At 40.4% G+C, this 17,859-nt stretch overlaps 1 protein-coding gene across 2 annotated transcripts in view; it reads left to right on the top strand.

Moving 5' to 3' along the window:
- The first annotated feature begins 12,722 nt into the window (after positions 1-12,722).
- LOC148026770 (histone acetyltransferase MCC1-like) overlaps positions 12,723-17,859 on the top strand; it is a 33,904-nt gene continuing 28,767 nt past the window's right edge. The window contains exons 1-6 of one of the 2 annotated variants that reach the window (XM_087691259.1): positions 12,723-12,976; positions 13,975-14,207; positions 14,316-14,460; positions 14,582-14,681; positions 14,792-14,811; positions 14,926-15,020. In XM_087691259.1, coding sequence (XP_087547385.1) covers positions 12,959-12,976; positions 13,975-14,207; positions 14,316-14,460; positions 14,582-14,681; positions 14,792-14,811; positions 14,926-15,020 — 611 coding nt within the window. In that variant the 5' untranslated portion in view covers positions 12,723-12,958. Of the gene's footprint in view, positions 12,977-13,974; positions 14,208-14,315; positions 14,461-14,581; positions 14,682-14,791; positions 15,021-17,859 lie in introns of both variants that reach the window. The other variant, XM_087691258.1, reaches the window with a different exon arrangement.

The following is a 17,859-nucleotide window of genomic DNA, read 5'->3' as shown; positions in this document are numbered from 1 at the left end:
CCTATGCTCTAATCTCCCACCTCAGAAGTATGATGCTCAACTCCCACATATTGCAAATTTGGTACAAAATGTCAGACTCTCCATGGATCTCACCCTGACAACATGAACAAAGGTATCTTGTATTTGTTGAGCTATGGCGACAGGGATGGTAACCAAGTGGCTCCATTGACACCTGCAATATAGGATAGTTGAATTAGTCCTTACTAATCAACCTCTTGGTTGGATTTGCAAGTATTGGGAACTGCCTTTTCACATCTTCACATATACCGAGTTCTTTAAATTGTTGCGGATAAATTCATTGTATTAATTTAGTCTCTCATCATGGACTCACTCGCATGCCTTGTAAATTTCAACATCAATTGAGCTATCACAAATTAATATTCAAATGTTATGCCTTGCAAAAATTACTTTCTTAAGGGTCTTTTGGTCTTGCTTCTACTTTCTTTTAACATGTGTGCACACACATACACATACATATACATATACATATGCATATACATATACATATACACATGCATACATGTATGCATACATGCTCATACACATATAAACATATGTGAGTGAAAGAAAAATGGAGAGAGAGAGAGAGAGCAAAGGAGAGAGAATGGTACATATAAAACACCCACTTACATATATCCACACATGCACATATACATACAACACACATTCACACACAAATATATACATGTACATAGACGTGTAATGTATACACACATGTGCATACACACATATGCACATTTATACACATGTATACACATACAATGAAGAAAGTTGAGAGACATGAGAAAGAAAAACATGATAGAAAGTAAAAATGATGAGGGAGAGAGAGGGTACACATTTGTGAGACTACACAAACAGACACACATGTACTAAACACATATATCCATATTTATGAGATGACATACATAGACATACACATATTAAACACACATATACATATGTACATAAAGACACACATACACACACACACACATATATGCATGTGTATACACACATAGAGAGCATAGGAAAGACAAGAAGATGTGAAAATGAAAAAATATGTGTGTATATGTATTATTCACTCACACATGTGCATGCGTGCTCACACACACACACACACACACACACACACACACACACACGAGAGAGAGAGAGAGAGGAGAGAGAGGAGAGAAAAAATGAGAGTGATATAATAATGTAATTGATTAGATATAAATAATTAATTATTAATAAGTCAATTCACTATTAATAAAAGATGTATAATTGTATTTGAATTAACATATTATACGTATATAACAATGCACATATGTTATTTATTATTAATTAGGAGAGAGTGTGTGAATAATAATAATAATAATAATAATAATAATAAATTCTCAATATAATTTGTGGATTGTCAAATTTATAGCTACATAAAATACGTTTTTGAATCCTAACACGAAGCATTGGGAGAACATCGACACGAAGCACTAGGAGAATCTAGGCCTCGAAGTGCCAATTTGAACATAATAGGGTACTTGTTATTTTTCAAATAGCCTTGCTATATTAAAATCTCAATTTTTATCAAACCTTCCTTGATCCCACATGCTTAATGGGGTGGATTACAACTTCAATGGGTCTCATTTGAGCATAGTTCACGTGGGCACATGTTGTGATCGAGAGTAACTTTGAGAGCTAGCCATTGTGAAATCAAAAAATTGTTTTTTGAGAACATTATCAATGTCTTTTTAATTTGACATTTTCTTATTATTTGTGATAGGGCTTCATTCCAAGTTGTGCACCCCTATGGGTAAGGCAGCAGCATAGAGCCGTTCGATTGTAGGTTTTGAACTTTTGACCTCCCATTACTAACACGCCTATCCAACCAATTGAACTACCATTTGTTGGTAAAATTATCAAATTGCCTCTCAATACCTACAATTTTAAACAATAGCAAAATGTCAATCTCCTTTTTTCTTACAACTAACTCTTGTTGCACCATCTACTACTTCTCCTATTTCTTAGCCTGTATCTATGCCTATGCCTATTCTTGTTGCAGTTTTCAGACCGTTTGCAAAACCGATTATCGAAGATATAGTGGAGGAGATTTCAAAGAACTTAAAAGACCTACAAATCAAGAAGATTAGAATGGAGCAACAGTCGCTTGGTCTAGCTCTGGTTACAGCCTCAACTTCTTCTACTCCTGCAAATTCTTCCTAGCATTATTGCATGTGGTGTGATAGTCCAGATCATGAGTAGAAAAATTGTCAAGATTTTGAAGAGGCGAGAAGGTTGAAGTTAGTAGTGTGGAAAGACAAGATTATATGTTTTGGAGATACAGAGTAGCCGATCAAGCCAAATTTTTGTAAGGGGTGGAATGAGGAAATTGTTAGAGGAGTCTCTTTTGTGCTCTTCTTATGTGATGCTCATGGCCGTCAAATTCCCCCAGGTTGCAGCTAAGCTTATTGCTAGCGGTGAAGTCTCAAAGGAGCAAGCAATCATCGACAGGATGCTGACCTCATACCGAAAGCTTACCGACTCTGCACCAATCCAAGAGCTTGAAGAGCTCCTGAGTCTTGCAAACTCTACCTCTTCATTCTTACAACAATGGTACGCTTTATGCCTCTAATGGGAGCGAAAAGGTTGCCAAATTATGACGAATGCCAAGAAGAGACGCACAATCAAGGCTGCGAAATATGACCCCACGTACATGGCTCCTACTTCTTTTAGGGTTATGGCCATCCTGTGTAATAAACTGCTTGACGACCATTTATTGGCCCATCCTTACATCGGCCAAGTCCTTACAGAAGAAGAGCTACACGTTGCTAGCCGCCTCAAATCTAGTGATGTGCTACACGATGTCCTAACATATATCACGCAAGCATCCATTAGACCGCATGAACTTGACCATCATGCCCAATGGGAATACAACCCAAATTTCTACCATTTCTATTGTTAAATTAAACACACCACACTGTGCTTTACCGCCCTTGCCTTGTCCTATTCAATCCTAGGAAGGATCTTCATCTTCCCACAAGGCGGAGGGGGTAAGGTGATCAGGAAAACATAACACAAAGGAAAAACATAATGAAGAGTTGAATTGTGCATAAAAACATAAGAGCAAAGCTACTGGCTGGAATACGCCGTGCAGTCTACGCAGAATGAACATCATCATGGGGGTCGTCCCTCTACAACAAGCACTGCATGCCCCACCGCACCCCTCGTCATATGCGCTTGATAATCCACTATTTAATCCCTGTTATGCGAATAATTCTGTCCTGCCTTAGGGCCTAACCCTTGGTTCACATTTTTCAAGTTCCCCACCAGTAGCCTTCATGAAGCACATAGTGCAACTGGCGTGCAAGGAAGCTCTCCACTGTCGGAGGGAGCATAATGCACTAGCACCTCCACCAGAACGCTGCGTGCCTACTCTAAAGAGGTACGCGCCGAAAAGAGGCCCCAAGAGACACTGCCTAGAACGCAGGCCGAAAACTCCCCAAGCCAAGAGAACGAAGGCTCAAGGGAGCACTCGGGGCGTAGCAACACTGGCCGTGCAGACCCCCACTAGACGCTCGGGCACCAAGTGCTCGAAAGAGGAGAAGGCAGCTACAAACAAGCAAGAATTTGATGAATTGTTTAAAAGCATTCTTGAAATAGTTGCGGCCATGGACTACACCATCTAGGTCCCGACCTATATCTTCCCCGGCCAGCCTGACAGGAGCCCACCACCGGCACAGCCCCAATCGTCTAATCACCCAAATTCACCATGCCTCATACAAATAGAATAGGCTCTATGTTGTATAAGCTGCTTGCCAAATGCCATTTTGCCATAACTTTTTGTCAAGTGGTTAAAGGGGCAGGCTCCCTAACTGTGCAAACCTCCTGTACCTACTATTAATACATGCCACGTCTTTAACAAGCACCGATGATATGCATCGCAGTCAGCACCATAGGATTTTGATAAAGTAATATATTTTTAAGATTTTGATAAATTGATATCTTTTTGTGTTGCATCTGTTCATTATAATCGATACATGTGACTTGCATATACTCTCACGAAGTATCAAGTGAATGCAGGACAACATAGGTCTTTGTACGAAAGTGTTCAATGCCCAAGTCACCACAAGACCACCAACCTCACAAAGAGCCATGATGAAGCCACACCGTCAAAGGTGAAAATCACCCTGGCCAATTGCCCACATTATATGGCCCAAAACATGATCAGTGGCCACTCTCTCCTTCCGGGTCAAACTCTACACCTGGCACTTACGGTAGCTGTTACTGAATTGTACCAACATTGCACGTTTCAAAGAGGTTTTGCAAAATCTCCAGTGTCTCTCTCCATCTCAACAACTGTTCCTCTAGCAACACGGCTAAGACACAATCATCGCTGTAATATCCAGTTTCACAGCCTTTGAATCTCGATATTTCCCAATCCAATTGAAAGGCTGATAGCCTCAAAGTATTGCAATGGTTGTACTTATGTTATTCTTTATAATTTTTTTAAAAAAGCACCTACCATCACAACACAACACCTAGGGGTTCTCAAATTAGGTACGCCCAATGACCTTGGTCAGCTGGCTCCATCATCCCTAGTCCCCTAGCCCTCTACACACCCCCCACAATTGTTCAGGGCACATCAAGGGCAAGACATACCTTGGGAGCTTGTCTCGCCTATGGTTAGACATGTCACCCTGATCCATTTGCACGATTCCTTTTTGTACTCTGCCTTAATACCATTGCAATCGATCGTGGTAAGCACTACACGGATGGCCCTGATAAGTATACTGTCGTCGAGCAAGCCCAGTAGCTACCAGCTATTGAAAGTTCAAATCAATGTGTTCAATTATGCTACATCATGTTGTCACAATGGAAATGATGTCTCATACATCTTCATGTGTACTTCTCCTCAAGATGAATGACTTTGCTTCACAACGGAAAGGATGTCTCATACATCTTCATGTGTACTTCTCCTCAAGATGGTCAACTTTGCTTCATCCACACATTGTTACGAGGAACCAAACCCGCGGTCTTCTAGCTACGTAATATGTAAGTATGCACGACCACTCACATAATATCTGCACCGAAATATATACACAGTTTGGGTCCTCAAGTGCAGGACAATACTCTCAGCTTGCTTAGAGTTCGACCTGTCTCCCAAACTCATCGAACTATATCTTGTGCACGATAAAAAAACTATCACTACCTCGAGGGAGAGACCACATATGAGAGGTTTTCAGTTGCAAGTATTGAATACTCCAACAAAAGGGTCGTTCGCTCTTCATCGACACTCACCTCTGAATTCTTATCCTTTATCATCCTGCAAGCCCGCCAAGAATCATCATGTGCAGAATCCCCAAACACCAGTACCTGTGCTAGCCATCACTGCAATCCCCAACAAAGAACAGCCCTATCACCAACTCAAAAGGCCACCCGGCCACCAACCCTACCACCTTCCAAGCTACCACCCATTAGTGCCATGGGATTGGCACTCGGCTAGGAGGGGGGTAATGTTCACTACAACACCAGCAACAGGAAAAAGCGAGAAAATAGAAAAAATCTAAGAAGCAGGAAAAGGTGTAGGGCAAGCATGGAAAAGACGCCCAGAAGAATAATAAGCCTAAAAAAATCCAAAAGCATAGAAACAACCGCCAAAATTTCAAGGCACAGCCGTCGAAGCCTAGAGGAGTTAAAAGCAAGAAAGCACACCTTTAAATGCAAAGGCGCTCTCAAATCCTTGTAAAAGAGCACCAGGCTCCCTCCTATGCAAATTGTGAACTTAGAAGGGTGGTAGGACTAGCTAGGAAGTGAAAGAATGGAGAAAAAGGGCCTAGGCCATGGCCAACCATGTAAAACTTGAGGATGATCGCCTGTGGGAAGTAGGGCATATATATAAACTTGAAAAGTGAATGAGAAGCTCATTCTAATGTGTGAAAAAAAGCTTCTTCTTCTTCTTCTTCTCTTCTTCTTGCCTTCTTACTTGTGCTTGAGAGAGGGAGTGAGTGAGTGTAAGGGAGTGAGGGAGTGAGTGTGTGAGAGTGAGGAATCGAGGAGAAGAAGCTCCCCATCTCCTCTCTTCATCTTCTTCTCTTCTCTTGTCTCGCGTGGCTATGGAGGATGGAGCTTGTTGGAGAGGGATTGAGGTTGCTTGAGCTTGCCTTAAGGATCGTGGAGCTACCGGCGTGCACGGGAGAGGAGGATACTCGATTGGGCATCAAGGTAAGCTCACTACACCCTATAGGTAGGGAGGGTGTGTCGGCTATGTGAGAGGTAGCCATGGCCGCTCGGCTTGAAACACTTGACCAATAAGCGGTCCGTAGGTCTCGGGGGTTGAGCTTATAGCTCCCCTTCATCATGCATGTATTCTGTGCGACAATGTGCACATAAACCCATCTGCATTTCCATCAACTCATTCATCTTGGCATCAAGATTTTTAAAGTCCGAATAACTTGAAGTAGTCCTCGCGTTTCTCCGAATCTTTGTAGTTCTTGTACATTTAGCAACATGCATTCCTTGTCCTCTTGCCACATCTTTCAGTTTTTGCACATTCATTCTATTAGGGCCCATACGTTGGCTGCAACGAATATATAAATGACCATCTCCAAAAATATATATAGTACTTTGATGCAAGCACAATTAAAGCAACTATCTTCCATACCTATGCAAATGGCTCCAAGCCGGCAAGCGTCGAAGAGATGATGCCGTCACCATTTTGTTTAATTCAACTAAATCCACTACATTCAATGGAGTCGAAAGCACTACATCGAGAATATCTCCCATGGATTCGCTTTGTTCCATGTCTGCACCAAATTTTAAAGAGAATATAAGAGTCACACAACAAATAAATCTCAAAGCTATTCAAGTCATAAGAGAAAATAACATGTCCTACATGGGAAGGTGTCCTAAGTTTCAAAATACTTATTGGTGCCAATCCCATATGACTATATTTTGATATGACTTACAATAACTTACCAACTCACAGTAACGAAGATAGAACATGCTAACCTAACTACCCAATCAACTTACCCACTAAGAGAGAGAGAGAGAGAGAGAGAGAGAGAGAGAGAGAGAGAGAGAGAGAGAGAGAGAGAGAGAGAGAAGAGGAGGAAGAGAAGCACGAAGAAGAATGAGACGAGTGTGTGTGTTTGTATGTGTGTAGCGGAAGAGCCACACATGAGTCGCCCACATGATATATATATGTACCCTAATTGCAAAACCAAACTATACAAAGTGTACCAACATGTCAAAGCTTCAACCATTCCACGTATCTAATCTAATCTAAGTCACGAAAGCACATCAGTAAAATTGTATAGTAATCGAGATGGAGACAAAGAGAAAGAGGGACTATTAAAATGATTTAAAAATAGTTTTATAATTTGCAAGAGACAACAATGCGTTTCAAAATGGAGATTTCCATCAAACAACTCATTTAAGAAGTCTTGTAGGGATTATATATACCAAGAAAACTATTGCAAAGAAGCATGGGTTAGCATTGCTAAAAACCTATTGTGATAAATTTTCAAAGAAGCAAGTTGCATATCACATCAAGGGCGATGTTCTCTAGTGCAAGAAGATAAGCCTGCACAGCAATTCATATGCATTAACATTGCTAAAAATCTATTAAGATAAACTTTCAAAGAAGTAAGTTGCACATCAAGAGCAACGTTCTCTAGTGCAACCAAGCTCTCATTCTTGTGAGCAATTAACTCACATACTCCATCCTCTATACGACCCGCACAATTAAGAAGGTCTTTCAACTTCTCTTCTTGATCATCCGAAGATCCAGCACGCAACCACCAAATTTTTTGGGTATGTTCATAAATGTCACCTATATAACCCCTAATTTTTTCTAACTCTCCCTATGTCCTTACTCCATAGGCAAGGTGCCCGTCATATTTCTCTTCCAACATTCTCTCAATCCTCTGTGACGGTCACCAATGTTCTCACAAAGAGATATTGAAGCTTTTTGACACCAAAATAGTGTCTTCACTTACTTTTCAATCCCATCCAATTGACGAATAAACCTCAAGAAACCAACGGAGCTATCATGGCCTCCAACATGCTTAAGTGCATGACAATTTGCCTTCTTCCTTGTGACCTCCTTCATTTTACATACATTCATTTGCACGTTAAGAGTGCACTATATAATATCTTCTACATACATATTCTTGTTTGTTGCAGAAGCCTCCATACTAGACAAAAAGTATGCATTAATCTTGAGGGATATATTAAATATTCTCAAAATTTAGAAATAGCAAAAACTCCTAGATCTAATACCAACAAAGTTCAACTAACCCTCTCTCTCCCTCTCCCTCTCTTCTCTCTACACCTAACCAACCAATTAATGCACTAACTAACTAACAAAACCAACCTACTCTCTCTCTCTCTCTCTCTCTCTCTCTCTCTCTCTCTCCCTAACTAACCAACTAATGTAACCAACATAACTAACCTACTCTCTCTCTCTCTCTCTCTCTCTCTCTCTCTCTCTCTCTCTCTCTCTCTACCTAACTAACCAACTAATGTAACCACCATAACTAACCTACTCTCTCTCTCTCTCTACCTAACTAACCAACTAATGTAACCACCATAACTAACCTACTCTCTCTCTCTCTCTCTCTCTCTCTCTCTCTCTCTCTCTCTCTCTAACTAATATACAAACTAACCAACTAATCAACATAGAACAATCTATTACTAATAGATAACCAACGTAGAGAGAGAGAGAGAATAAAAGAGAACCTACTAATAGCTAACCAACCAACTAATATAAACACAAACTAACATAATAAAACAAACCAACTAATAACAACTAAACACAAACATAAACCAATCTACTCTCTTACTAATATAACCAATATATAACTAATCCACACACACACACACTCTCCCCCGTTTCCCTCCCTCCCTATCTCTCTCCCTCCCTCCCTCTCTCCCTCTCTCTCTCTCCCTCCCTCTCTCTCTCTCTCTCTCTCTCTCTCTCTCTCTCTCTCCACCCAACCAACCAACATAAAAATGCAAACTTAAAATAACTCGCTAACTCACAGTAAAGAAGACAGAACCTACTAACCTAACCAACCAACCCACTAACTAACCAACCTACACACCAAACCAATAACAATAACAAATAAAATAACAAACACAGTAAAATAAAATTACAACCCAGAAGAGAGAGAGAGAGAGAGAGAGAGAGAGAGAGAGAGAGAGAGAGAGAGAGAGAGAGAGAGAGAGAGAGAGAGAGAGAGAGAGAGAGAGAGAGAGAGAGAGAGATCACCAACTTGAATAATAATCATCAAGATTTGCCCCAATGACCAATCCGGTAAACAAAATTATACCAAGCAAACCAAAACACCAATAAATTAAATTGCACCAAGCAAACCAACCTACCTCTCTCCCTCCCTCCCTCCCTCTCTCTAACTAAACAAACTAAATAATAAACCCTAAAATAAATAACTAATATATAAATTAAAATTGTTTAAACTAATCCTAAACAACTAAAGTAAATAAACAATTTAAATAATATAAACTTACTAACTTACTAATTAAACTAACTAACCAACCCTAAACCAAATAAAAAAATCAATATCTAAACTAACTAACTAACTAAATAAACAATTAAAAAAACATGTTCTCTCTCTCTCTCTCTCTCTCTCTCAAAACTCACCCTAAACTTACACACATAAAATGAAAAATTAACTAAATAAACAAACCAATATCCAAACTAATTAAATAACCAAATATTAATAGACAATAATAAAGTAAATTACTAAACTAACCGACTAACTAACTAAACAAACAATTTAAATAACATAAACTTGCATACCTAAACTAACCCTAAATTCTCTCTCTCTCTCTCTCTCTCTACACACACACACACACACACACACACACACACACACACACACACACAACTGACCCTAGACTCACACACATAAAATGAACAATTAACTAATATTAGTCTATACTAACTACATAACTAAACTCTCTCTCTCTCTCTCTAGCAAAACTCACCCTAAACTAACACACAAAATGAACAAATAACTAATATTAATTTATACTATTTAAATAACTAAACTAACTAACTAAACCTCAACTAACCAACTAACTAAACAAACAATTAAAATAACATAAACTTGCACACCTAAACTAACCCTAAACTCTCTCTCTCTCTCTCTCTCTCTCTCTCTCTCTAACAAAACTCACCCTAAACTCACACACATAAGGCAAATAATTAACTAATATTAATATTAATACAAACCAACTAAATAACAAAATATTAATAGACAATAATAAAATAAATAACTAAACTAACCAACTAAGCCTAAACTAACTAACTAACTAAACAAACAATTAAAATAACATAAACTTGCACACCTAAAGTAACCCTAAACTTTCTCTCTCTCCCTCCCTCTCTCTCTCTCTCTCTCTCTCTCTCTCTCCCTCTCTCTCTCTCTCTAACAAAACTCACCCTAAACTCACACACATAAGGCAAATAATTAACTAATATTAATATTAATACAAACCAACTAAATAACAAAATATTAATAGACAATAATAAAATAAATAACTAAACTAACCAACTAAGCCTAAACTAACTAACTAACTAAACAAACAATTAAAATAACATAAACTTGCACACCTAAACTAACCCTAAACTTTCTCTCTCTCCCTCCCTCCCTCTCTCTCTCTCTCTCTCTCTCTCTCTCTCTCTCTCTCTCTCTCTCTCTCTCTCTCTCTCTCTCTCTCTTTCTAACAAAACTCACCCTAAACTCACATAAAATGAACAATCAACTAATATTAATAACAAATAATTAAAACAAAATAAACTTGCACATATAAACTAACCCTAAATTAAATAAACAATTAAAATAACATTCTTTCTCCCCCCTCTCTCTCTCTAACAAAACTCACCCACTAATCAACCAACTAACCCTAAACTAACAAACAAACTAAACAAATAATTAAAATAACATAAACCTAGACAAACTAACTCACCCATGAACCAACCGCTAACTCACACACACTCTTTCTCTAACAAAACTCACCCACTAACTAAATATTAATAGATAATAATAAACTAGATAACTAACTCTAAACTAATTGACAAAACAAACCAATTAACTGAGAGAGAGAGAGAGAGAGAGAGAGAGAGAGAGAGAGAGAGAGAGAGAGAGAGAGAGAGAGAGAGAGAGAGAGAGAGAGAGAGAGAGAGAGAGAGAATAAATAAACACATCTACACGCTCTCTCTCTCTCTCTCCAAAACTAACTAGACTAACCCTAAACTAATTAACTCTCTCTCTCTAACAAAACTCACCCACTAACTAACCAATCGATAAACTCACCCATTAACTAAATATTAATAGACAATAATAAACTAACTAACTAACTCTAAACTAAATAACAAAACAATTGACAAAACAAACCAATTAACTAATAAAGAGAAAGAGAGACAATAACTAAATAAACACATCTATACTCTCTCTCTCTCTCTCACGTGCCACTCCTCTGACAAGTTGCGATGAGCAAACTTGTCAGAGGAGTGGCACGAGAGAGAGAGAGAGAGAGAGAGAGAGAGAGAGAGAGAGAGAGAGAGAGAGAGAGAGAGAGAGAGAGAGAGAGAGAGAGAGAGAGAGAGAGAGAGAGAGAGAGAGGGAGGGAGAGAGGGAGGGAGGGAGGGAGGGATGGAGAGAGAGAGAGAGAGAGAGAGAGAGAGAGAGAGAGAGAGAGAGAGAGAGAGAGAGAGAGAGAGAGAGAGAGAGATCTCAAAGCCCCTGCCACCTCTCTCTCAAACTAAAGAGAACAAACTTGTCAGAGGAGTGGCACGAGAGAGAGAGAGAGAGAGAGAGAGAGAGAGAGAGAGAGAGAGAGAGAGAGCTCTCAAAGCCCCTGCCACCTCAAGCTCCCGCCCCCATAGCCTCGTCCTGTCCCTGCTCCTCTCGACAGCAACCCTCGCCACCTTGGGCTCTTGCCATGCCTGCCATAGTCGGGCACCTCGGGCTTTCGCCATGCTCGCCATAGCTTGGCACCTCAGGCTCTTGCCATGCCTGCCACAACTTCAGCCTGTCCCACTCCTCTTGATTGCCACCCTTGCCACATAGGCCCCCCACCACGTTCGCCTACGGCCCTTGCCACCTCAGGCCGCTCCTCTCGGCTCCCACTGCAGCCCCGACCATGTCGGCATGCAACCCTCGCCAACTTGGGTCCCTATCGAATCCCTAGCATCTTGCTCCTCTCGGCTCCTAGCTCTCGCTAGCTGAAGCCCTACCACCTCGGGCCCTTGTCGGCTCCCCACTCCTAGTCGACATCCATGAGAGAGAGAGAGAGGGAGAGGGAGAGGGAGAGGGAGAGGGAGAGGGAGAGCACATACGTTTCTTTGCCCCCCATCATAAGCAATCAATGAGCACATTGGAATAAGCACCTTGGTTTGGTTTGGGAGCCAGGTTCAAGAGCTCTTTGGTGCTTCGACACCTCCCGAACCTGTAACTCAAATAATAAAGTAATATAGATAATAAAGTAGTATAGATATAGATTCCTTCCGTCTACAATTCTATTTTTTGAGGAACCATCTATTTTGTGAGGGTCCACTTTAGTGAGAGAGAGTGCAAAGTACGTGTGTTCGAGGTTTGGGTCTTATGATGCTGCCATGTACGTTTGGGTCTTGTAAATAGCTTTATAGATTTTCTGATTTTGGAGGAGCATATAAGATTGGGTCTCTTATTGATATAGGGTCCCCTTGGGCCATATGATTGTGGTCTATGATTTCCTTTTTAAATTTCAATTTTCCTGAATTTGGAAGTCTTGGCAACTATATGAGCTCTCCTCTCTCTCTCCTCGCCCCCGGTGTATCTGTTCAATCCTTCGTTTAGAATTCCCTACTTGCGTCAAACGAATGCCTCAGTTCACAGACGATGGGAAACCTGCAAGGAACGTATTACCCTGCCCTAATGGATCGCCAATGAAGCGCGTTGATGGGTACTCACGCTTACTTGACGCGGATGAATGAGCAATGGCTGCTATGTGCCAGGCAAGCTTCTCATCCCTTGAAGATTTGCAGGATTTTCTTTTACTTATTTAAGGAAACTGAAGCAATCGAGCAATCATCCCTCAGAAAATCAGTCTGGTTTGGTAGGTGTGAAAGTGTAATGAAGATAAACTTTGATCACGCTCAAGCGATCTATGCATCCCCTTTGAATCTTTTTAGCTCTTAATGCACCACAGAATTTTTGGGTATCAAATGCTCTGGGCATCTAAACCTTCCACCTGATTGCATGCACTGGCAATGTGAAGTGTTGGTATCGTTATCGCACCGTCTCCTGTTTGACTTGGGCACATTGGTTTGTGTTGATTGAAGATTAGTTGGCCATAATTGTATTTCAAAACCTGCATCTTCTTACATAGCTGGAGATGCTGATGTTAATGGAGATGGAGATGCAGAACATTCAGTCGGTAGGTTTTGATTTTACATTGTCATGGGTCACTTTGATGTGAATGGGGATGCAGAGCATTCAGTCAGTAGTTATGGGGACACTTTCATCATGCAGGTATTGTTTAGCAGATGCATAAGACCACGGTCAGTGCATGTGGGTTCTTAACATCACCTAGGCTTCAACTTTACAGTTTGAGTCGTTAGGTTCAGACTTGCGAAGCATGTTTAGGTTACTGTATTGTGTGGTTTTCCAACTATGGGTCTGAAGTGGATCTTTGCCAAGTTCTTTATTGAGGAATGCTATGAACATTCAAGGCAATAACTTGCTTATTGGAGATTCATGTAGAAAGAACAGTAGCATTATGGCAATGGGTGTATCTCTTAGAGGGTGGTTGGTTGGGTGGGCCCAGTGAAGTTTTGCATACATTGTTTGCATTCACCATGTTATTATCAAAATGTACAAGGTCTGTGCATATTGAGTGGACAAGGTTGCAAAGCTGTTAATTGGAATGTTCATTTCCATGTTGTGTCCCGCTATATTTTCCACTGAAATTTTGGTATGACTGGATTTTGTTATGTGATTTCTGGCTTGGCAGGGGCCTCAGCTGCAGGATTTAAAACACCAACACAACAGGATTCTATCTTTGAGAGGAAGCCTAACAGGGCCAACTTCACCAGGTGGATTGTCAGTGGGAGCAGGGTTTATTGCATCTCCACCTACATCATGGCTTCCAGAGATCAAGCAATCCCCGGTCATTGTATTCAGGCCTGTTCAACCATCAGATCTAGATGTGTTGAAGGAGATGCATGAGATTTTATTCCCAGTCAAGTAACAAATTTCTTCCTTATGTGAATAAACCTCCTCGTGAGAATAATTTTCAATCCTTGTTGATGATATGTGTGATAATCAGTAATGCTAAGCATTTATGTTTGGCAGGTATGAACCAGAGTTTTTCTTGAATGTGGTCAATCGGCGTGGTATTGTCTCTTGGGCTGCAATTGACACAAGCAGGGCTGGTCTCCAATGTGATGAAATAATTGGCTTTGTTACTACACGATTGGTGTCAACTGCAGATATTGATGTAATGATCACCATGAATTGTTTCTCATTTGATGAAAATCTGAACTTTTATTTATGTAATTTGAATTTGTTTCTTGGGTTTCTGCCTGTGCTTGCATGCACTTGTGGTGGTATGGCTACAGACCACTGGAATGCTTGGTTACGAAATTGCAAAAACTGATAGGCACCTTGTATATATCCTCACACTGGGTGTAAACAAACTTTACAGAAATCTTGGAATAGGTAAACATAGCACAGAATTTTGATTCATTTCTTGTTTATTTAGTCAGTCACCTGTTAGACATCTTCAAGTCTGAATGAAAGTATTTAAGCTCTTCATTGTCCTTCTGCAGCATCATCACTTATCCAAAAGGTACTGGAGTATGCAACAAGTATTCCGACCTGCAGAGCAGTGTATTTGCATGTAATATCATATAACCTGAGTGCTATTCAATTTTATGAGAAAAATGCTTTTCGGTGTCTCCAGCGACTGGAAAATTTTTACTATATCAATGAGCATCACTTTGATGCTTACCTTTACATCCTCTATGTAAATGGTGGCAGGTCTCCATGTTCAGCACTGTGAGTATACTTTTTAGACCTGGTGCCCTACTTTTCTATATTTTGTCTGCTCATACTGCACAACTCACACCTCCAAATTTTTTTGGATAATATCATTGCTCTGATGTTTATAACTGGGCAGGACTTAAATGCACAATGTGCACAGGGGCATGCACATCCATTTCTTCTGTAGTACTTTATATAAGCCTGTGGAAATCTGAAAAGGGTTGGAAAGCCACCCTGGAGTACAACGTAAAAACCCCACCCATACCAAAGGGCAAAGGTTAATATAAAACCTTGCTTTACTTAAGAGAGTGAGCAAGTAGCAGTGGGAATTTTACAGGCTAGTAGTTGCGTATGGTTAAAATATATTCAAAAAACTGTCCTATCACAGCCATATTGGTCATTTGCTAGGTCTCCTTTGGTGGCAGTTGAGCACCATTGAGTACACGAGTCTTCTTACTAGGGATGATCTGGCTCTCTGGTGTGTTGCCATATCTTCAGTCACTTTATGTGATACTTAGTTGCCATGTGACTTTCTATGCACCCTACTCCATTTTTTAAAGGGATTTTGTGAGGAAATTTAAGGGGATTGACTAATGGCTATCATCATTGCCTTTCCAACTTGTTCCTTTGTCACTTGTTTGGTAGCCATTGTACATTGGTTGGGACAGACATCTAGTTGTTGACACTTCTAATAAGCATTTGTAAAGGATTAGAAGTGGAGTCTGTACAGGCAAGTATAAGCAACACCCACGTCCACATCCACATCCATCAAGGCATCCAAGCTTGCTATATCCCATAGTATAAGCACTTTGCTCTCTCTTCTTGGAAGAAAGAAATTGCTTTTTGCCAAGAGTCATGCATGTTGGGCAAAATGTCATAAACTCCTCATAGGATCAAAATTGGGTTCCAAAGATATTATATATGCAAATTGCATAGATCCTATTGTATTGGATTAAAGAGAGGTTGAGAGAGAGAGAGAGAGAGAGAGAGAGAGAGAGAGAGAGAGAGAGAGAGAGAGAGAGAGAGAGAGAGAGAGAGAGAGAGAGAGAGAGAGAGTATTTATAGCATCATAACTTGGTAATAAAAGAGTGAAAAAGCAATGTACCATTACAGATGTGGGGTATCAAATAGGGTGCCTTTATATAGAGTCACCATGAACAAGAGCCAAGGGTCTTACCATGAGTACCTCACTAGAGGAATAGCAAAAGTAGTTACAAAAGTAGCATATGGATTTCTAACACCTTCATAGCATACAAATTTGTAACGCTCTCTCTTGATACTCAATAATTGCGGAGCAATAAGAGAATATAGTGTTACAAAGAAGTCAACAAAAAGTGGGAACCATGGATACCCTATGTGAAGATATGCTAGGGTTTCTAAACGCAAATTGCAAAACGCAAAATGCAAAAACTCAAAACTCAAACTCAGAGACAAACATAGAGAGAAGAAACTCTGAAGTGAATGAATGCAGTAAGTGAATGTAAGAGTGTACTGAATGTCCAAGGGTAAAGCAATGCAGTATCAGAGAGTGATGTCCATCAGAGAGGGATCCCAAGTGTTGTGACCACTAGTCGGAGTGTGGGAAACACCAAACATTGATTACTAGAGTGTCAGGGAATTGAGGCGACCGCATAAGAGGTGTTTGCTGATGTAGATAGCCTACTAGATAGCAAAAACGTAGGTACTGCAGTAGTTGCTTGGTAGGAGAGATGGCAGTAGCTTGTCACCTGGCACCAAATGTTGAAAACGCAGGCTGATCAGGTGCTATGATGATGCAGCAGATGGAGACCTCCAAACAACAAGATGATGGTTGAAAACATGCTACCTAGGGCTGGATAATGATAGGCTGTAGTCGGTGATGGTTGGACAGTAGTTGGTAGGTGGTTGATACCTGAAATTTGCACAGTAGAGTGAGAAACCTGCACAAAAGGATAAGACTAAAGGGTGGGCTGCCCGTCTATTTATAGATGTTGAAGGGTGTCCTTAAAAATTAGGGTTTTGGGATTTGCATTTTTCATTAATTAAGTGTGTTTTGGGGCTGTTTAAAAATGCTAATAAGTTCTAAACCATTTTTTAACTCAATACCCTACACCTATGTATGAACTGGATGTACCTTGGGGATAGCACAACACAAACAAGACTTCTCAAGGATGAAGCATGGGGCAAAGATTTGTAGGTATTAGCTCACCAATGTCTAAGGTAGTCCAAGTAAGAGCTACTCCAAGGCCTTCCCACAATTTTCAGCCATATGTGGCATATGGAAGGCCACACAATATTGAAGAAGTCCCAAGTTATTGATCATGATAAGGCCTAGACTCACGAATTACCTCTTTAGTACTAGTATTGGATTTTTGAGGAAACGAACAAAAGGTACACTCAAGAGACACCGACTACAAAGCACTCTCAAGTGGACCAGGAAGTTACCGCCATGATGCTTAGAGAAGTCCACATTGGCAAATGGTCCCTTCACCCAAGATTACTTTCAAACAAATGGATCCTCCCAATGGACATCCTCATGTAGATCTCCAACTTGCACACGACTTGACACAACCCATGTAAACACTAAGGGCAACATAAAGAGACGGATATTAGACTCACCTCTTGACTATAGAGCCAAATGGGCTCACCTTGGAGTCTAGGAGCTAGGAACAAACGGGCTAGGCATCTACCGCAAGTTTTCATGTCCTATACCACCAACCTACACCAATATTTCTGTGCGGGTAGAAGAGTCCAAGATTGCCACCAAAATGTGCACAAATGAGCCCTTAGTTTTATGAAACCTATTCGCCTTAATTCTAAAGTGCCTCGAATGCATTTGCTATATGAGATATTTATCTAACCCTTAAGTTCCTTG

The sequence above is a fragment of the Lygodium microphyllum genome, chromosome 13 (assembly GCF_053477565.2).
Source record: "Lygodium microphyllum isolate KBCC chromosome 13, Lygodium_microphyllum_v1.1.10, whole genome shotgun sequence".
Taxonomy (NCBI): Eukaryota; Viridiplantae; Streptophyta; class Polypodiopsida; order Schizaeales; family Lygodiaceae; genus Lygodium; species Lygodium microphyllum.
Note: the sequence above shows the minus strand (reverse complement) of the source record. Positions and strands in the feature narration are given on the sequence as shown.